Below are 22,145 nucleotides of genomic sequence, written 5' to 3' on the forward strand. Positions count from 1 at the left end.
GTATAATGCATTTAAAGTCTGTCCAGCACCAGGTAGAATATTTATCTAGGTCTATTTTACTGAAATTCTGCAGATGCTCTGTGGGGTTTAAAAGTCAGCGCTGTGACCAGAAAGTGAACCCTTGTGATTACTACTGTCAGAATGAGGGACTTTGCGCTTTAACTGCCTTTAATGAACCGAGATGCAAGTAGGTTTAACCTTCCACTTAATGCTGCACATCCCGTGACATCATTTCAGGCCACAGCTCATTGGCTCCACTCATGCACATTCACATGCATCCCACAGGCTCAGGCTGGGGGCTCCTTGCTCTGGCACACACTTACCCTCTGGGAGCGGCACTGATGAGGATATTTAAACACACTTCTGGAGTGTCCATGTCGTTAGAGGGAGAAATCAAGAGCTTTATTTTCAGTGAGTCAGTTGAAAATGCTGAAGCTGCCACTTGGCTTTTTATTGTTCCTGTTTGGACAGATTTTAGCAAGCTAATCCTACACAGCATAAGGTTCAGCAGAGTGGCATCGCACACATTCTGCAGCCCAGAACTGAGCTTCTGCTTCTTATCTATACAGGGAAAGGAACAGAAAAGCTATTTAGGGACCACTTCAGGAACTGAACTTGTATTCCTAAACCTCATTGCTAACTTTATTGCAATAATGCTGTGAAACAGAGACTGTTAAAGAAACCTGTGTGAGCTGCATCATAACATTGACTTCTCCCTTGACAAGCAAACCAAAGAGGGAAAGTATAAACTGGGTACATTTGAATGCTGTATTTCTCTGAAGCATTTAAGGTCTATTTCTTAAAGACACAATTTTAATCCTCATCAGGAAAGGAAGCAGCTTTAGTCTCTGAAAATGCTGTGAGGCAGACACAGCCAGAGAACTGAAATCCCAGCGAGAGCAGCAGAGCTTTACTCAACAGCTGTGCTGCAAAATCAGAACTGGAATCACAAGGCAAAGCCCTAGGCTTGGGGTGAAGTGTGGAACTCCAACAGCTTGGATCCCATGTCATCTCAGTGCATGGTTTCTGAGCACACAAACTGCTGTGGGGCTGTGCTGTGGTTGGCTGGTGGGTAGCAATGGCAGTGCCCAGGCACGGTGAGCAATCTGCCACTTGTTGAAGGAACGTGATCACAATTGCTCTGTCAGTGCTCTCCAGCAATGGAGCTCCCTGCTTTGAGCACTCCTAAATCCCTTGGAAAGGAGATCAGTCATCTAACCACCACTTCTTAGACTTTGGAGAAGGTCTTTGTGATCAGCATCTGTGTGGGATGTGGCTGCTGGAAACCATGTGTGTATCTGTGTGCCACGCAGAGCTCACTTCCTCGCGGTCAGAGGGCAGATAGAAGCAGTGCTCCTCTTGTTTCTTCAGAATGGCTGCTGGGCTGGCATGGCCACCTCCACTTGTGTCTGGCAAATGACATTGCCTCTGTCTCCTGAATGGTTTCCTTTGGCTTCCTTTGTCCTTTTTGTTTGTTTGTTTGTTTTAATGAAGAAATGTAACTCCTGAAGTCTCCGTCCTCCTTGCCACCCTCGGTTCAATCTCTGGTTGCTCCCAATATCTTTGGGGTTTTGGCACCAATTTAATTCTTCACTGGAACTTGTTTATAGTTTTATCAAGCTGACACTGACAAGTAGGAGACCTGAGGAAGGAATGAAGTACTCCTGTGCTTCATGAGAGCCACTGTGCCAGGGAGCAGGAGTCTCAGAGGTGTTCTGTCCATTGCTAGGGACGATGGTTTATCCCTCTAAGCCGCACGTCTGGCCATGCTTTGACATCTGTCTGATCACTGAGGGATGCTCAGCTGAGGGCTAACCAGACTCCAATGCACAGGTGGGTGATCCTTAGGACAAGTAGCAAGGGCTGGGTTTATGGGCATTCAGCAAGAGCTCCTCTCTCTCTCATAGCCAGATCAGCTGGGAATGCAGAACTTACACATAATCAAGCCTTTATTATCATTCAGTGAAGACAAGAGAGAATAAGATTTCTCTGTTCTGTAGGGCAACACTAACCCCATAATTATACAGAGGAGCTTGAAGCCTGGGAGAGCAGACTCTCCTCTTACCAACTGCTGCTGGCAGGGTGTGTTTGGATTTTGTTTTCCTATCTCCAGTTCTTTTTAGAAATGAATGCAGTATCAGTTCCACAAACAGTTGTGTGCTTCACCTAACCAGCTTAAGAATGAGTTAAGGTTTCACTAGGACTGCGTATGAGCTACTGGAAAAGGAACATTTGGTGAAGCTGGGTCTCCAGTTGCAGTGAAATGGGCCCCTCAGGTCAGGAAGGACAGGGAACTGCTTGAGAGAGTCCAGCACAGAGCCACAGAGCTGCTGCAGGCAGTGCAACATCTCCCTGTGAGCACAGGCTGAGGCAGCTGGGGCTGGGAGCAGAGGAGCCTGAGGGCTGCCCTCAGTGCTGGGAATCCAGATGTGCAGGGCTGGAGCCAGGCTCTGCTCAGGGCTGTCCAAGGACAGCACAAGGGGCGCTGGGGGCAAGCTGGGGCAGGGGAGGTGCCATGGGAACAGGAGGGAAAACATTTTCCCTGTGAGGGTGCTGAGCCCTGGAGCAGGCTGCCCAGAGAGGTTGTGGAGTCTCCTGCTCTGGAGACTTTCCAACCCCCGCTGGATGTGTTCCTGTGCCCTGCCCTGGGTGCGGGGTTGGACTGGATGATCTCTGGAGGTCCCTTCCAACCCCAAACACTGTGTGATTTTGTTATTCTGTGAATGCTCAGTCAGGCTCTAAAGGGTGCAGGATGTACTGTGGTGTCTCATTGGGTACAAGGTCCTACACTGTCAAGTCTGTTACCTCTTAGCATTGTTCTTAGCAATGCAAAGAGCATTTTCCCCCTCTGCCTTTATTGTCCTTGCTCAATAACAAAGGTTGTGAGAGAATTTTATATCAGAGGTCCTGACCCTTTCTGCAAAACTTATCACTGGGGGTGTCTTTTAAAAAAGCATTCCCTCATGCAGTTACTCTCTTTAGTACTCACACGCTGAGGTCTTTAAGGATATCCTTAGTGCTGCTCACTAACAGGCTGGGTTGGTGGCATTTGTGATGTGACAGCTTTGGGCACCTCAGTGCAAGAAGGAAGTTGAGGAGCTGGAGTGGGTGCAAAGAAGAGCAACTGAGCTGGTGAGGTGCCTGGAGAATGAGTCTGATGAAGAATAGCTGAGGGAGCTGGGGCTGTTTAGTTTGAGGAAGAGGAGGCTGTGGGAAGACTTTATCTCCCTCTACCACTGCCTGAAAGGACCATAGACAGAGGTAGGTGGTGGGCTCTTCTCACAGGCTCGTAGTGATAGAACAACAGGGAATGGCCTCAAGCTGCACCAGGGGATGTTTAGGCTACAGACTGGGGAAAATTCTTTCCTGCAAGAGTGGTTGAGGCCCTGGAACAGGCTGCCCAGGGAGGTGCTGGGGTCACCATCCCTGGAGATGTTTAAAGGTGGTTTGGATACGGTGCTTAGCAATATGGTTTAGTGGTGAACTTGGTAAAGTAGGGTTAGTGGTTGGACCTGATGATCTCAAGAGTCTTTTCCAGCCAGAATGATTCTATGGCATAGAAGCACATGAGCTGTGTCTGGATGGCTCCAGTACTTCACAGATCCACTGAAAACAGAATGAAGAGGAGATCAGATTCAGGTGGGAAATAACCAAGACCTCCCTTTCCCATTTATTTCACAAACACTCAGCTCTTCCTAACTGTCAGTTCTTTCAGCTGTCAGTGCTTTATGTCAGTCTGTCTTCTGGGTTAGTGATTATCAAGGTGTGGGGGGAGATTTTTATGGTACCAATGAAGGCAGAATAAGTCAGAACTTTCAGCTACCCAGGCCAGCTGTTGGTTGCAAGGAAGGCAGTGCTCTGCCAGCTTCTGTAGTACAGAATATTTCCCTCTCTCAGCTCTGTGTCTTTCACACCTTCAGTGTGGCTATAGCTTGCTCTAACTCCATCATTTTATTTGTATTACTATCATTTGTCTGGCAGGAGCTGCCATCTGTGACTGTTATTATCATCTGCAAATAAATGTCATCAAATCACACCCCCCCATGCTGGGCATTAGAGAAATACAATGAAAGAGAACTTCTGGTGGATGTTTACAGTCAAAACAGGTAGAAGATATAAATTGTATTGACCATCTTCTGCAGCCAACTAAATGTAAAGGGATGGTCTTGGGCAATGCTTCGTGACTGTGGCTGAGGACTTAAAGGTGAAATAAGGAAGATTACATTATCCTGGCTGATTAAAAGGAGAGTAATTTATTCCTCCTTAGGTTGCTTGTTGCACAGAGGTGAGTGCAGTTCTGTGTGTCTATAGTCCAGAGCCTCTGCTTCCCAAGTGTCAGCAGAAACAGAGAGGAATCCAGAGGATAATACAGAGCATTGAATTAGTTGCCTGTGGCTAGATGTGTTGGCTCTTCAGAGAGCTCCAGGTTGTAGTTGGTGCATTTCTACGTTAGAATGAAGATCATTTCTGCTATAATGAAGTAAAAGTCATCAGGGATGGTTTAATTGCTTGCAGTGAGTAGATGCATGACTTTGAGAGCAAATTAGATGGAGAAGTCAGTGGTCTTTCAGATTAATTAAAAGGCACATGTGGCACAGGCGCTTGAATGAAAGCAGAACTGCAAAGTGAAGGGTGGAAGGAGACTGAGTAGGTTAAAGACAGGAGTGAACAAAAGGGGAGAGAGCATCTCTTCCAAGCCATAACAAGAAGCTGTCAGTAGGTGCAAGTTCCTAAGTAAATGTAAAGCTCCTAACTGGAGCTGGCCAGCCTCTTCAGAACAAAGGTTAAGGCACAGCCACAGTGCACTTGTGGGCAGGAAAGAGACTGCCCTGTGCAGTCCCCTGGCTGGTAGCTTCTGAAGGCTGAGCAGAAGGCAGCATAGAACCATTGCAGTGCTGAGAAGGTGAAGAGAAGGAGGCAGCTGTAGCCATGGCAGGCAGTGTAGGAGAGCACAGAATCTGATCCAGCATCTTGCATTAAACATTCTCCATGTGACTTCCTGGGCTATGTGTAGTGAGCTCCCCAATTACCATTCCAACAGGAGTTTCACAGGACTGTGCTAGCTCTCTGAGAACTTGCTTTGCCAAGTTAAATCCCTGTGATAGAAATGTCTTGAACATAATCAGCATGGCTCAACTTTATATTGTAGCTCTTCCACTCCGTTTGTGCCACAAACTGCTATTAGTTCAGAAACTAAATGCAAATAGATGTCTGAAGAATGGTAGTGAAAGGAAGGAATGAGAAGAGGCTGGAAAAAGAGGAGTTTGTGTATTTTCAATGCATTTACCATTGTTTGGCTCACACTTGCATGGTAGCTGCTGCTGCACATCGCTGCTTGCTTTGCCTCTCCAAGGAGAGAAGAGAGAGTTTGGCATGTGCCCATTGATCATGCTTCTACCCAGGCAGTCTCTGCTTTTCCTTGTTGCTCAGTGCAGTGTCAGCTGCAGTAGTAGTCATCTGGACATGCTTAATCTTTATATATTTACTCTATGTGAGGACTGATACTTGGACAGCACAGGTACTGTGCACGCACTGCTAAGAGCATGGAGGTTGGTGACCCTCAGCTGCTGCCCTGGGGTGATGGGGGCTGAGTTGCAGCTGCAGCTCTCTCTTTGGCAGTGAACACCGTGCAGCAACTGTGAATGATGATTTGCATACAAGAACGCCATGGGCAAGTTAAAACTCTCATTTAAAGTCACATTTGATTTCTTCTTCTATGTTGTTACTAAATGTAAGCTTCTTCAGCTTCTTCAAAAGCAGTTTTCTGTTGTTCTGCCTGCTTTGGGGTTATACAATTGTCCTGTGCTTGCTTTCTTGAATTGCAGGCTAATCTGCCTTTCATTTTCAACTGACATCATAGACTTTCTATCCCTTAGCTTCTGCATCGAATTCCTTCACCTGGTTTTCCTCACAAAGGTACCAAGTGATGCTCATCAGACAAAGCCACTCAGATGTTTTCTTCATGCACAAAATCATTTTTGAAACGTTAGTTGAAAATAATTAAACCCCAGAGTCAAGGAGGAGGTACCAGACGTGCTGGTGATCAAAGCTGGGGTGGGGGCTTTGCTCTTCTGTTGTTATCAAAGTTGTTTGTGTCTTTGAGCTTTGTCTGGGGGCATAATTCTGTGCTATCAGCCCCCCGTATGGCAAAAGCACGGCTCCAACAGTGCTGCTGCATTACTGTAAGGGAGAGCTTAGTGACTGGGGTTAGTGCAAGGGCTTTGTCACCTTGTGTCATCCCACAGAGACTGAGGGAAAGGGAGGATTATTCTGACTCCTCTCTTTCAATGCAGTTTAACCCAGATAGTAAATAATGATAATCCAGGTGCTCTCTTGTCTTCCAACCAGTTTTAGCAGTAATGATGAGATGTGCTCCAGTGGCATTTTAACAGAAGTGTTACACAAACTCCTGAGGCTGGAAGCTTTCGTTAGGAAATTCGACTGTGTCCTGACTGGAAAGAGAAGCAAAGTCAGCCAACTGCTTTGTGTTATGAAGAAATACCATTTTTAGGCAGGAAACGCCACAGGACCTCCGGAGATCATTGAGTCCGACCCCTGTCCGAGCCATTTGTCCATTCCCCTTCCACCTGCAATTCGTAGTAACTGTTCCCAAATCCTGATACACTTCCAGGCTAATCCTCCAGCACTGCTTTCTGTCAGTGTTTGATCCACACTGGCAGACTGAACTGGAGAGCAGTTGTCTGCTCAAGCACTTTCAAGTGTATATTATCTGTGCTATGTTGTATTATTATGACAATGCCTTTGGCATAAGAAAAAGAGGGTGGAGGGGAGGAGAGGGGGGAAGAGGAAAAAAATAACCTAAAATGGCACAGTGCCACCAAATTATCTTTTTTATTAGTTTTGTCTATTTGTTCAGACATTTTACAGTCAAATGGTTCCTTGTGGTCAAGTGCCCATGTAATTGAGTTTAGAGTGCTTCAGTGCACTGACCTGTAAGGGTTGCACAAAGCCAGAGAAGAGACATTTCCTCTCATTAATAGAGTCTGTGGCAACTGCATGGCCAGTTTCTGAACTGTAAATATCTTCATTCTGACTCTTTCTCATTACAAGGGGGACATCTTCATAAGCTCAGGTGAACAGTTGACATCATCTCTCCTCTGTAACCCTGCTTCCTTGAAATCAGGCATTCCCCTCACGCAGGCAGTGTGTGCCTCAGAATGCATTTCCTGAGCAGCCATCTCTCTGTGAACACAGGACTGTGTGAGAGAGCTGCAGCATGCTTTTATTAATGGCCTTACCAGCAGCCCAGCTGCAGCCTTGGTTTATTGCATTCTCTCTCTGGGTTTGCATTAACATTCTCTTTGATCTGCTCATCAGTCCTGTTGGAAGACACAGGCCTGCACCCTAAGATGTTCACCATAGTGCCTTGCACCGCTCACCTGTTTCTCTGCCAAGCTCCCATCTCCCTCCATCTGTATCTGTTGATGTGTAGCTCAGAGTATCCACTAGCCCTGTCATTTCCTCGTGGTTCTTGATAACGTCTTCAGCAGAACCAGGGGGCTTTCTGTAGTTCTGTTTCCTTAGTGTCTTTTTGTTTGCTGTGCTGCAAATGTCCTCTCCCTGACTCCCAACAGCTGTTGGCAGTGCTGCAGAGCAGCTCCTGGTGTCGGTGGTTTGGGAAGGTACAAGGGGCTGTGTATCAAACTCCACCAAAAGTCACTCCCTGTGCTAGGTACTGAGCAGGCTGAGCTTAAATGAGCTCATCTCAGAAAATGTTGTGATTCAAAACAGTTTCTGTCTTTGCTATTTGGAGCAAAGTGAGGCTGGTCAAGATCTGCTCATTTGCCATGTTCCTGTGTCCCAGCCCCCTCCTCGCTCCCCTGCCTGCTCATGGCTAACCTTCTGTGTCAAATTCCCTTGCAGGCAGCATACCTTTCCCCTGGGCTTCTTTCCTTTCTCTCCTCTGCCTGCCCAAGACAAGTCTTTACTAGCTTGCTGGACCATAAAAGGACAATCATTTTACCCCTGAGTATAGAAGGCAATCACTGCCATCCTGCCAGCTTCAGTCCCATCCAATTTATTGGAGCCAGCAAGCACTGGGGGAAATCTGACACTGAAGTGCCAAGGAGCTGTTGTGTTTTTATGAGATTTTTCTCAGATACCTCAGAAGGGTTTCAGTGCTGCTGACTTTTACAATGCCCAGATAGGTAAAGAAAGGCAAATATCCTTACCTTGGGTTGTTGCTCTGTTTACTACATATACGCTGAAGGATTTCTCTCCCCACCAGCCGGTGTGGTGTCCTATCTGCTCGAGGGGTTTGAAGAGCATCATTGTACATTACACACCATTTTCTCACAAGCCCATCCGTGCATGCTCCACAGGATTCTTTTGCTGGTCTCACTATCTTATATCCTGTAGCTCTTTCAAGACAGATTTATGGTAATGATTCCCTTGTACAGCAGAAGCATTTGAAACTTTGCATATGACCGTTTTAGCACAAAGTTAGGATAACCTCTAACTCTCCAAGACATCTTTCCCTTCCACTAATGGAGTACTAAATGCAGACTGCCTCTTGTAACAAGCTGTAATCACCTGAGCTGAACCCCCTAACAGCAGTGATGCAGAACTTGCAGTAAGAAGCAGGAAGGCTTTCCCTCCTGCTTGTCACTTGCCAACAGTTTGGATCCCAGCAGGATCATCCAAGGGTACAGATTGGTGGTGGTACGCTACAGCAATAGAGACACTTATTTTGCAGCCATGTGTTGAACAGGGACCTGATGAAAAACAAAGTTCCCTGACCAGTATGTTATTGAATTGGGCTGTCAGTGCAAGCATCTGAGGTTGGTGTAAGTGCTAGAAAGGGATTTGTAAAGAAAGAATTCAGATGCATGATTTGAAAGATTAAAATCCTCTGCTCCAAGTGAGCTGAGTGCTGCAGTGGTGGTGAGCAAGTGGAAATGTCTCTTGGTTTCAGTTTTTAAATGTAGCACTGCAAGCCAGACTTTGTGTAGTTGATTAGTAACTGGGGGGCTCCTTTGCAGTGAGGACATTTATCTGTGCCTACCTTATCTCAGCCAACAGAATTATTCCAGCAAACAAGAACTACTGGCTAAATTCTAATGCAGTCTGTCTGTTGTGTGGGCAATTTTGAATCAACTCTCAGGTGATAAACATGTTTTTAAAGACCATCTTTGATAAGCATCTTTGTAAAGACCATCTGTGCCTTACCTCTGTAGGGTTGGAGTTAAGCACCTTCATAAGATAAGATATCAAACATGGGATTTTGATAAGATATCAAAACATGGAATCAGTTCCCTCCAAAATTCCAACCTTGGTGTGAAACCCAGAGGAGAAATTTCACTGAGTGTTGGATTGTGCTGGGATAGGTTTAGGAGCAGAGAGAGAAACTGTCTCTGCACTGATCTGCCAAGACAAAAGAGTCCAAAGCCATCATCAGCAAAGGCATCTAGGGCTCTCCTGTAAGGATTCCCTTGTTTTCCTGGAATATTTTGTACCTTCTCAAACTCTGTGTTCTAGACCAATGTCAGTCCTTAAGCATGTCCACTTCTGAACTCTGTGGTTTGTTAAATCCTTACAAGGGCAGCAGCTCACAGCAGCTCTTGGAACTGTGTGCCAGGAGTGCTCTGTTGCACTTGCTTAGGAATAACCCAGGTTGAAATTCATCAATAATTCAAAAGTACTTAGGAAAAGTGCAATTCATTGCACGATATGCAGCAGAGGGAGATGGAAAGTGGAGACTTCCTGCTGCTTCCACAAGGGGAGTCTGAGGTTGTGTAGTAAAGTTAATCATATTTACAGCAGGATGGATAAGCAATTGAATCTCCTTCAGGGATTTGTTTCCATTTTTGATGGGTTTGCTGAGCCTGCATCGCTCCTTTTGTTTGCTTGCATGCATGGAGAGCATTCTGAATCCTACCAGAGGAAACATTTGCACATGGAGACTCACATGAGGAGGTTAGAGCAGAATAACTGTGCACTGCCCCAGGCACCTGGCTCCCTAAACAAGTGTTCTGACCACCTACAGCCTTCAGAGCCCTCTGGAGCCAGGAGACACTCCTGTCCCTGCAGGACAGCTCTTTGTGCTTTGACTCTTACACACACATGCACAGGCTTCTGCAAGTACATCTGTAGTGCAGAACTTACAGAGATAAAGCCATCAAACTGCAGAATTCTGAGGAAAAGTTGAAGTCTCAAAGCAAAGGAGAAGTTCAGTTAATTTATGAGTATCAGTCTAAATTGTTCAAGTCAGTTATTACAGCCAAGCCTGAAAGAGAGGTTCTGTAGTAAACTTTGCATTATCCAGAGCAAAGGGGACAGAAAAGCTGTGGGAGGAGATGACTGGGATGGATGCAGCAGGCTACTGGGTGCATGGAGTAGTTAATGTCCAGTCAGATATGCTCTGTGCAAAATGAACCTGGCTCTTGGAGCTTCTAGATAAAGCCCTCAATGAATGTGGTACAAGTGAAATCCCTTAGCAAATCAGTCCTGCTAGGCTACATTGGCTGTGGATCCAGCCCCAGTGTTCATTACTGCATTGTGGGTGGCAGGTGGTTTCACAGCACATCAATATCCTGCTGATCATGCCTGCTGTTCTGCTACACCAGTGTTAGCAAAGGACTCTGGAGTGAGGGTTGCAGTGGTAGTAACAGAAACTGAGGTTGCAAGGCTGCAGTTTAAAGCTAAAGCTGTACTCAGAGTGTTGTACTCAGAGTGCTGTACTCAGAGTGCTGTCAGTGCCACGGCAGTCTGCTGCTGTCTCCTTCCATGAAGCTTGTGGTTTAGTTTGTAGAGTCACTGTTGTCATTCATGTAGCTCTTGAGAAGGTGCTGGTGGTCTCTTTGCTGGGTTGGTGTGTTAATAGCTGACATCTATTAACTCTACCATCTTCATTGGATCCTTTTAGATGTTCAGCCAACTGGTCAGGCACACAGTGTGAGAGGCCAGCTCCCAAAAGCAGCAAGTCTGACAATATCAGCACAAGTAAGTACCTCAGATAACTGCCAGCCCCTGTCAAATCTGCCTCAGCTCAGAAATTTTCACCTGGTGATGGTTTAGAATGTGTATGTGTGTCATGAACTGTCCTGGCTGTCTATGGAGATGTTTGTTTGTTTAAATAAGAAGGGGGGAAACAAGAAATGTAGCTCTCTGTCCTTTCTGACTGATGTTTTATGAGGTGGTTTGGATGCAAGCCACATGAATGAGGCTCTCACTGCCTCAGGACTAGGCTGCACTTTTCTTGAAGCAGTTGTATCAAGTGGCCAGCACTTGGCAATATCTCTGCTCTGCAGAGAACTAGTAGGAGACCTCTGAACAGTAAAGTCCTACTGAAAGCATCAAAAATAGAGTTGTAAGTAGTTCATAACTTTAGCACTGGCTGTCTGCAGTGGCTTGGGTTGTGGCTTGCCGAGAGTGAGAACAGCTCCTGTTGTAGTTTCCAAGCACACATGTAACCATAGAAGTATGCCATTGCTACACCATTGGAGGTTTAAGTTGGCCAGAGCTCCCTGTGGTGCATCAGGTGTGCTGGTGGTGCCCTGCTCTGTCTCTTGCTCAGTTAACCCAACCAGAGCACTAAAATGAGTCACCCCCTGGCCAGGTCAGCCTGATGATGCCCAGATGAATTCCTCCTGGCCATCCAGTCCAGTGAAACTACGCTTGCAAGCTGGAAATAGGCAAAAGAGCAACCGGGACTGCTCAGTATTTCACACTGAGCAGATATCTGCTGGGGTCTGGGTAAATGGATGTCCATGGGGCTTGCTGCTAGAGCCCAGGCTGCACTGTGATCACCCAACAGTAATTCATGCCTGCTGGGCTGCTTTCCAGGGGAGGGGAGGAGGGGGTCTTCACAGAATGGCTCAGGTTAGAAAGGACCTCAGAGCTCATCGACCCCAACCTCCCCACCATGAGCAGGGACACTTGAGCAGCTAGGCTCAGCTGCTCAAGGCCTCACCCAACCTGGCCTTGAACATCCCCAGGCAGGAGGCAGCCACAGCCTCCCTGGGCAGCCTGTGCCAGAGTCTCAGCACATTCTTGAACGTTTACCTCCCCAGACGAAAGGAGCTTGGGGTTTTGGTTGGTTGGTTGGGTTTTCCCTATTTTCACTTTTCTTTTTCTCTTTTTTCCCCAAGAGGGCAGGGCTTTATGCAGTTGTTTATCAAGTGCCATCTCCAAACCACATTGTTGTAGCACCCTTTACATGCTGAGGCTTCTTAAACTGCAGCAAACTCAGGGTGCTTCACGGTTTTATTCAGCTGTGCTTAATTTCAGGCCTCTGACAGCCTGACTTGCTTTCCAGTAAGCCTCCAGGCAGAATTCAAGGCTCTTCCTTCAGTTCTTTATTTAGACTGTATTTAATGTAGGACAGAAATTGCCACCAGCTTACTTCTTTTAACAAATCAGGAAACGTAGCAGCAACAAAGCAAGCAGCAACAGTTTATTTCCACCGGTTCAGGAGTGTGACCTAAAGGGAATGCTTGTCCTTCCACACTGCTGGAGTCCTGTTGTTTATAAAGGCCACCCTATTATAACAGAGGAGTTTGCTGCTTGTATTTCTTTATTGCCAGATGCTTCCATCAAAGTGGGAAATTCTTAGAGGGGGACAGTTGCTGACCCTGTTTTTGCAGGCAGTGTCCTTTCAGTGATCTGCCAAAATAATGGTGAGGCCGTTTTCCTCCTCTCTGCTCCCTCCTCTGCAGCGTGCTCTGTGCACGGTTTTTCTGCTACATTAAGCATTATTGTAGTTCCCTTCATTGCCTGTATCAACATTACAAAATTATTGGCTCTCAAGTGCCATGCAGTAAAATGCAGGAATACACCAACCAGCTAGAGATGAACATTGCTTACTGCCTCTCCTTTGCCCACAAGTGAAGGTAACAAATGCACACTGATGCTGGGAATGGAACTCTGCTGAACATCTTCAATTAAGAGTTGTGTGATTTAAAGAAACTGCTGAAGATGAATGGCTGTGGCCACTCCATTCCAAATTGTCCAGCAGCTCCAGACACCTTCATATGCTGCAAAGGAGAGCAGGGAATTAGCCCAAGGAAGATTGGGATCCAAAAAAAGGAATCTCTGGGTTTGTTCATAAAAGTACTTTTTGGTACACCTTGATTTTTATTACATTGAGACTCTGGCACAGGCTGCCCAGGGAGGCTGTGGCTGCCTTCTCCCTGGGGATGTTGAAGGCCAGGTTGGATGAGGCCTTGAGCAGATGAGGGGGGAAGGGGCTGAAACCAGTCCCCCCAGACAGGAGTCTGAGGGTGAAAGCAGCAGCCCAGCTGCAGTGCCTGTACACTAATGCACGAAGCATGGGTAACAAACAAGAGGAGCTGGAAGCCTTGCTGCAGCAGGAGAGTTATGATGTAGTTGCCATCACTGAGATGTGGTGGGATGACTCACATGACTGCAATTGACAGCTACAGGCTCTTCAGGAGAGACAGGCAAGGAAGAAGGGGTGGAGGGGTGGCCCTGCACATCAGGGAGGCACTAGATGCCATTGAGCTGGAGATCAGGGACGATCAGGTTGAGTGCCTGTGGGTGAGAATTAGAGGGAAGACCGGCAGGGCAGACATCCTGGTTGGAGTCTGGAAGGTGTCCAGAGAAGGGCAACAAAGCTGGGGAGGGGTTTGGAGCACAGCCCTGTGAGGAGAGGCTGAGGGAGCTGGGGTTGCTTAGCCTGGAGAAGAGGAGGCTCAGGGCAGACCTTATTGCTGTCTATAGCTACCTTAAGGGAGGCTGTAGACAGGCAGAGGTTGGTCTCTTCTCCCAGGCAACCAGCACCAGAACAAGAGGACACAGTCTCAAGCTGTGCCAGGGGAGGTTTGGGCTGGATGTTAGGAGGAAGTTCTTCATAGAAAGAGAGATTTACCATTGGGATGTGCTGCCCGGGGAGGTGGTGGAGTCCCCATCCCTGGAGGTGTTTAGGAAGAGCCTGGGTGAGGCACTTGGTGCCATGGTTTAGTTGATTAGATGGTGTTGGGTGAGAGGTTGGACATGATGATCTCAAAGGTCTTTTCCAGCCTGGTTAATGCTATTCTATTTGAATTTTTCGAGTAGTTGAGAGGTGTCCCTGGGCATGGTGAGGAGGTTGGAGCAGATGAACTCCGAGGTCCCTTCCAGCCTGAGCCATTCCAGGGCTCTATGATGATTCTATGAACACTAAAATCTTGGCTCAGTGAAAGCCACCACATGAAATTGCCTTTGTTGGGGAGAGGAATTATTGTTTTTAAATTAATTTCACTGCTTTGTAACTGTGCAGAAATTGTTAGCTGTAGCTTGTGAGCATTCATTGATGTTTCCTCTTTCTGCTGTAGGAAGCATTGCAATCATTGTTCCTCTTGTTTTGCTGGTGACTTTGATCACTACTCTGGTAATTGGACTATTTCTCTGCAAGAGGAAACGCAGGTGAGTCATTTTATGTTGATGTATGAAGTAAAAGAGTAAATATTTTACCTGCATGCATCTTCTGGATATACAAAATTCACTTTATCCATGTTGGCCAGGTAGTAAAAACTGAAAACAAACCCCCCCGAAACCAAAACATAACAAACGTGTTTCTGGATGCTGTGAGTTAGTTATGGTTTGGTTCTTGCTGGAGCAATCATGTCTGGTTTCTATGCTTATATTGCTTGTAATCCAGATGTGGTAGATAAGAAAAGGGAGTGTTTTGCTTATCAAGTTTGCTCCATCTTGCCAAGTCTGTAGACTTGCTCTCAATTTCATCCAGAGGCTTAGTGAAACCAGCATTAATTATCTCCTTGGAAGTATGTGATTGGTGTAATTACTGTTGTTCACTTCTGCAAATACTCTCAGGCAGAGCCTGTGCAGCATTCCCAGTTTCTGGTTCCAGTTCATTTACTTTGATTAGTTCCCTTGCATTTTGTATGCTTACAGTGAACATCCAAGCAAACTCTGCTGTAGAGTCCCAAGCCTTGTAATTGTCACTCTCCTTCTGCAACATCTTGCATAGGAAAGCCCATTTCCAGCACTGGATCTCATTCACCTGGACTTCAGCTGCAGTAGAGCTGATAACTGAACTTAGGGAGTGTAGCAGATGTTTTGACTTTGGCCATGCTGCATGGCAGGGGAAGCAAGACTGTTTGTATTGCATGCAGACACCTGAGAGAGCTGCTGACTTAGCTGTGTTCTGAGAACGTGATGTTAGTGGGGATGCAGATTTAACAAGGAAGGATTCGTAGTAATAAGCACCTGGCCAGCCAGGGAAGACCTGGAGTAGCAATCAGAGAGCAAACCCCTTGCTTCAGGCCTGCTGGGTGCTCTTGGGTGCCCTGCCTTCCTTTCTCTTGAGCAGCTGCTTTCCCTTCTCTGAAACCATGGCCATGTCTTATTTCGTAGTCATTTAGAGCTGTGATCGACTGCTTCAGCAAATGTGACCATTTGTGAGACTATTTCAGTCCTCCAGGCTAAAAGACTCTCATGAGTTACTATCATCTAGCATCAGACATGGCATCTCCCTGGCAATGCTGCTGCTAATTAGCAGGCATTAATTTTTAAATGCTCTTTGAAAAGCCAACAGGATAAATACATTCCCTGGCCATAATGGAGCCAGCCAGGCTCCACCAATGTCATTGCATGCTGCTGGATCTAAACCCAGGTTTAGTCATCGCCAAATGCTGAGCAGCAAGTGGCAGTTCTGTAACTGGGTTCAATTATTGAGAACAGTTTGCTAAATAATAGATCTTCACTAGGGGAACAGAGCTAACCCCAGCAAAGAACTATCGACTTTCCTTGTGTTTTCAGCCACTTTCATCTGTTCAGAGGCTGAGCATCAAACTAGGTTAAGTGTTCAACACTTCTGCTCCCCAGAGAAAGGCTTATTTTGGTGGGAACTGGATGATCCTTGAGGTCCCTTCCAACCCTGACAATTCTATGATTCTATTTTGGGAAATGTTCTTTCTGTGCCATCTCTGGAAAACACAGATCCTTCACTGTATTGGATCTCAGACACTGACTGCATCTTTCTCAACCAAACAAGGGGGACTCAGCTAATATCATCCTGACTGTGACCTCCCTGCTCTTCTCTTGTAGTTCCAGGGAACATACTGCACTGGGAGAAATTACCCCCTGGAGGTTATTTCAGTCGCTCAAGCTAAGATCACCTCCTTAGCTGAAAGAATTGAACTCGGCCACTAAAACTTTGCTCCATGGCTTATCTTTGCTGATATTTAACTCAAGGTTAAAAATAAGACACTCTCTTTTATTGAGGTTGGACAAAACTCGAGTTGAACTTCAGCTTTCCAGTAAGCACTGGCAGGGAGCACAAAGTGGAGCCATGAGAAGTTCATCCATTTTTAATGCAGGGTAATGAAAGCGTTTGCTCCTCCTCGGATTACAACCAACCTGGGACAAGTAATTGCAGAGGGAGCGAGGGAAGCTGGCTGAAGCCTGCTCCATCTGCAGTACTGCAGGGAACCTGCAGGGAGCTTGCAAGGCTCTCCTTGGGAAGTGAAGGAAATCTGGGCATAAGAGGAGGAAGTCAGGTCAGAGACAATGGGTGAAAACTTGGGGTGAACTCACACCTCCCCAGCCAAAGTGAGCAAAACAAGAAGCTGCAGCTTCCAGCTTGTGTGAGGTCTGCACAGAGCCTGAGACTGCTGCTGCTTGCAAAGGGGAGAGTTTTCCAACTGTCTCTGCAGGAAGCACTTCTTCATCCTGTCAGTCTGAACGATTAAAGAGACAGCAAGTGTAATTTGTACTAGTTTAGGATGAATCATCCACGAAATGACTTGGAGAATGACTCACTTCTTTTCTTTGTGTGTATGCATGACAGGACAAAAACTATCAGAAGACAGCCCATGATCAATGGAGGGATCAATGTAGAAATTGGCAATCCATCATACAACATGTATGAGGTGGGCCACGATCACACTGAAGGTGGTCTCTTAGCCTCAGACTTTGCAGTGAATGCAGAGAAGGTAATATTTTCTTTTTCTACTTGCAAATCCACTGCTTCTGTTCTACAAAGAGTTTGGCTTTAACTGTAATTAATAGAAACATTAGAAAATGATCTTTAGATGTAGTTATTAATCTAGAGGCAAATTAGGTTTCATTAGAGTAAATGCCATGCAGATATTAACAGCTGGTTGGCTGTCTGATGCTTGCTGATGCATGTTTGGGATGTTTTCCCTAGTGCTTGTATTTTGCCACAGTAGAGTTAGAACTAAAGTACAAAATGAGGGTTTTGTCATAGACACATCAGCCCTAAGCTGCCAGATTGCAGGCTCCCTTTGCAGTCTGGCTGCAAAGAGTGAATGGGGATCTGAGCGCGCACAGTCTGCCATCTGAGGCATGGCAGAGCGCGTCCATAAATATGAGGCTGACTTATTTCAGAGATGAGCACTTCCCAAGGCATCAAGAATCCAGCAGGCTGGCTGGGGAGATAGATGAAATGTTTACAGGAGGCTGGGAGGTGTTATCATTTCCTTGTGAAAGATGCTGTCAGTCCCACAGCAGCTCTCTCCATGACTGAGCTCCTTGAGTGATGTGAGATGGGCTGAAGGGGCAGTGCTGTGGTATCTTTGCTAGAGCTCTGTAATCAGGCAGACACCAAAGGGTAGCCATCCTTCTGTGGTGGCTCTGACAGAGCAGTCACTGGATTGCTGTTAGCTCTGGGAGCAGCAGCTCTGAATTGTACAGTCAGGGTGCTGAGTCCCAGAGGGAAGCTGGAAGTGGAGGTACCTGCTGGAGGAGGAGTAGCAGCCAGTGCTTACTGCTCAAACCCTTGAGAGGAAATGGTTTTAAATGCTGAATGTTGTTCTCTTACTGAAGGCAAGAACTTTTCATGCTGAAGCATACCTGTAAGGAGGATTGCTTTAACTGTAGGTGACTCTCAAATGATGTTTTTAATCAGTGCACTGTCTGGTGGTGTTGCTAAGTGTGCATGGAAATGCTCGGGTAGCACAGAAACTAAACATTTCTGTTTACACAGGCCAGATACATAGGGGGAGGGCCCACTGCCTTCAAGCTTCCCCACACAGCTCCATCAATCTACCTAAACTCTGACTTGAAAGGACCACTATCAACAGGGGTGAGAAATGATGACCCAAATCCATCTCATTCCACCGCAGCCCCGTGCCAAAGCCAGTCTGTGTGTCGGGTTTGAATAGAGGCAGTTTCTCTCTGGGTTTAATTTTGTTGTTCTTCTTTCCACGGAAAGAGGAATGGCAGCAAGGAATGCATTTTCTGTTTGAAATGGAGGGTTCCCCTCTGCATACAGAATCTCACCTGTGCCTGTCGATGCACCAAGATCTACAACTGCAAGTATGCCTTTGCAAAGGAATGCAAAAGCAGTGAGCAATGGGAATGCTTTTTTTTAGCCAAACACCCTCGGCCAGGCATCTTGATGGCTCTTACATTTATCTCTGATTACACACACTTAGTGATGGCTATCAGACTGAAAGAAGTTCCCAAAGACACCTCCTTTTATTGCAGAGGAATGTGATGCACTCCAAAATGAATAGTTTCCTTCAATACAGGCAAGGCATTTCTTTGATTGGTCAGCTCCTCATAAATGTTTCTCATAGAGCAGTTACCTCTAAAGCATCAGATTGTGACAGCAATTTAGCCTGACATTCACAACCCCTGAAATGTAAAGCATTTAAAAGGAGCATCCATGTGACATTCATTTCCATGTGCCTCAGTATATATTCATCTGTTGTGCCATTTGCATCCTTGCATGGTTTGTAGTCTGTTCTATTTGGAGCTTTAAGGATTTGTACAGGGTGCAGGATGTCTGGTGGAGCACAGAGCCATGGCTGGTGGAAGCTGGAGAGCCCTTCTCTAACATCAGCTCTGTAGTCAAAGTCCCTCCAGTTACTCTCTGTCCCTCACTGTGCTGCTTTATGCTATCAGTGCACACTGAGGCAGAGCCTACTATTATGTCATTTGAATAACTCCATCAGACACTGTTTAGAGGCCAAGTGTCTCTCTTCTGTTATCATCTTTAATAATAACTGTCAATGAAATAAACCCCCCCTGCCAATTGACACCAACCTTATTTCCCTCAGTTTCTGATTATAATCATTACAACAAATGTAAAGATCCCTCATTCCATGGGGGGCAGGCAGGTAGGGCTGAGAGAAGTGCTGCAGCAGTTGATTGCCTGTTCTGCTGACAGAGAGGAGTAGCTTCTTCCTTCTCTTCTCTTTTAAACAAATGTGACTCACCTCTTTCTGGCTCCCTCCCAGGGAAGTGTGGGACACCAGCTGAGCACTGTGTCACCTGGAATGGATGGAGCAGGGAGCACTTTGACTGACTAGCTGAGGCACTGCTGTCACTAGCCAGCCTAAGGGCTCAGAAACAGTCTGGGTCAACAGGGAGAGGAAGAGCTCAGAAAGTTTCTAGGAAGAGCTAAGATTTTAGACATCTTCCATTCCCTGTTAGCCAAGGTGTCCCCAGGATATCTGCAAGTCAAGAAAGCTTCTGGTGTGGCTATCTGAAAGGTTAGCCACTTACTGTGTCCAGCAGATGAATTATTTTAGCTTTTTTGGGGTAGTTTATTGGTGCTCCGCTCAGTATTTGTGCAAGCAGAGCTGTGCTGTTGAATAGTTGTGAGAAAGAGGAAGATTTGGCCATGGGGGCCTCTTTTTAGTTGTTGTAGGTAAAAAGTTGAACATCTGGTTGGAGAGCAAAGGTCTCCTAGGAGACAGCAAAGGCACAGTAGGAAGGAATTAGTGGAGGTGTTTCCATGATAAACCTTGGGTAGTGCTTCCTGCCTAGCAGGGCAAGAGCAGAGCGAGTTCTGAACCCTCTTGTGCACACACATCCTCCTGTGCTGTCAGGCTCAGACTTGTGATCTGCTGAAGTGCTTTGCAGAATTCAAACCTGCCTTGTCCTCTAGTCAAGTCCCACTCATTTCCAGAGAGCTTGTGTTCTCATTCCAGTCCAAGCCACCAAAACTGTAGACAGAAACGTTACTCCCCGGCCTGTCCCTACCATGACATCTTGGCAGTTGTGATGGTTTATTATGCAAGTGTAACTGACATGCCAAAGGTCTTGAATTGTTGGTCAAACCCTGTTGTGTACTTGGGCCACAGAACTCGCAAGCATGGTCAGCTATTGATGGGATGCTGATGGCTTAGAACAGGTAATCCACGGAAACTGCCACTGGCAGTTTTCTCCTCCCCTGGCCTCACAGTGCACCTTCTCTATTAGCTCCTCCATACCTGCTCTGCAAGCCTGCAGTGTAACGAGGCAGGCAAGTGAGCTCCAGAGGCATTTTCCGAGGTTTGGGGTTGCACTGGGGTTGTGGTTCGTGCCACGGCACCGCTGCATGCGTCACCCCCGCGTTTGCCGTAACAGCATGCCTCATCGCGAGCTTCACCTCGAGCTACATCATTAACTCATCGGGTTGCAGCAGCCCAGGGACCTCTTCAGTGTGTCCAGCTCTGGCTTACGAGTCCCTGTCCTTGCCGTACCCCAGCCGTTTCCATCGCCGTGAGCTCCGCTCTCGGCCGGGCCCGGGGCTCTGACGGCCGCCTCCTCTCTCCGCAGCCCACGAATTACGCCAACCCCGTGTACGCCAAGCTCTACGTGGACGGGCAGCACTGTCGGAACTCCTTAGCGAGCGTCGACGAAAGAAGAGAACTCCTTCCAAAGAAAATAGATCTTGGCATACGGGAGACTGTGGCATAGCCTGCTGGTACCTTTTCTACTCTGTATAAATGTATAAAATACGAGGATTACTTTTCTATGTACCAACAGTATTCTAATTGTTTCGGCATCAGCATTACCTCTGGGTTCCGTTCGGTCGGTTGTTTTCTGGGTTTTTCTTTTGCTGATGACTTTTGACTGACCATTTGTAAGGTATTTTTATGAAGAAAAAAAAAAAAACAGAAAAAAAACCCCAACCCACCAACCAAGACAGAAGAACCACCTGCACTACAGTACAACTCACCACAGCGCTGCTGGGAGAAGACACCTCTGCACCGGTGAACATGGCCAACGGCGGATTCGTTTGTAGCGTGACCATGAGCAATCTGTTTTCCATGGACTCCTTTTGGTTCTGCTCAATGGCTGAGGATGGTAGCTGCACTTTTCCCCTGATGTAGTCTGGAAGCTGTCGTACAGTGTGTCCCTTTGTTTATTTTGAGTGGTGAAAGAATGACTGAATGGTCTGCTCTCTTCTTTGTGCCCAGTACGGTTTCTCTTCAGATCCTGGCAAAGCTCGGTAACTCTTCTCAGACAAAGCAGAGCTGGCTTTGGAATTGGCTTTAGGTTGCCAAGAGGTAAACAAGACTATAGAAAGAGACCTCTAATGATCTGCATGGGCACGATGATTCTGTTTCAGCATCCCCGTGACTGTAGATGAAATACTAAACATATATACCCTGTAAACAACTCTGTATTTATTCAAACCTTCTAGAACGTAGTGACGATCCAGCTTGGAAACTGAACCCTTTCTTGCTGTGGGACAAAGCCTTGTGACCGCCTACAGCCCTGCAGGACAGTAGCCTCCCTAGAGCACAAGAGCGCATCGCCTACACGTGCATTACATGCTTAGTCACCTCCTCACAGGCATTCTGTGCAGATTAATGATTCCCCTAGCAGTAGGGGAAACCCAACCCCCAGACCCTGAGCGCACCCCCAGACGATCCCAGCATTCGGCTTGACAGCCCCCGAGCAGTCCTGCCTGCTCCAAGGTGGTAAAGGACACAAAACACAGCAGTCTCTTTCTGTGAGGACAGTCTGATACCACAGAGGTAGAACAGACCCCAGCTGCTGGTTAGTGGAGCCTTGCCTAAGCCTCAGTTTCTGTAGTCTGTGTTGAATGTCCCAGTCCAATTATCGCAAGCGAGAAGCATCAGTACCGGTTTCCAGCGCTGGCTGTGACCTGGGCTGCTCTCTGTTGTTGCTCAGAGGCAAAACCTGGCTCACCTCTTTTGATTTGGATGGAAGTAGAGGGTAGGATCTCTTTCAGGTCTGAACTGGATCGAAATGTTTTCTACATAACTCTAAAGGCACAAAAGACTTCTTCCCACATCTCCTGTGGAGGACCCTTCCTTGCCCTGCTAGCCATGACTGACTTTTAGCTCTCATAATCTATTAACCTAGCAGATTCGACATGTTTGTGGTTGCTCTTTATTCCCTTTGTACAAGCATTACAAAGATAACTTCTGCTGTTTTATAAGAGGTTTTTGTTGTAC

At 46.7% G+C, this 22,145-nt stretch overlaps 1 protein-coding gene across 1 annotated transcript in view; it reads left to right on the forward strand.

The window, feature by feature from the left end:
- The window catches only part of LRP1B (LDL receptor related protein 1B), a 642,156-nt gene extending 620,570 nt beyond the window's left edge, over positions 1 to 21,586 (forward strand). Inside the window, exons 88-93 of the mRNA XM_054173601.1 lie at positions 74 to 187; positions 10,886 to 10,962; positions 14,295 to 14,385; positions 16,772 to 16,916; positions 17,930 to 18,028; positions 20,494 to 21,586. Coding sequence (XP_054029576.1) covers positions 74 to 187; positions 10,886 to 10,962; positions 14,295 to 14,385; positions 16,772 to 16,916; positions 17,930 to 18,028; positions 20,494 to 20,634 — 667 coding nt within the window. The 3' untranslated portion in view covers positions 20,635 to 21,586. The remainder of the gene's footprint in view (positions 1 to 73; positions 188 to 10,885; positions 10,963 to 14,294; positions 14,386 to 16,771; positions 16,917 to 17,929; positions 18,029 to 20,493) is intronic.
- The last annotated feature ends 559 nt before the right edge of the window (positions 21,587 to 22,145 follow it).

Source organism: Dryobates pubescens, chromosome 2 (assembly GCF_014839835.1).
Source record: "Dryobates pubescens isolate bDryPub1 chromosome 2, bDryPub1.pri, whole genome shotgun sequence".
In the NCBI taxonomy this organism is placed as follows: Eukaryota; Metazoa; Chordata; class Aves; order Piciformes; family Picidae; genus Dryobates; species Dryobates pubescens.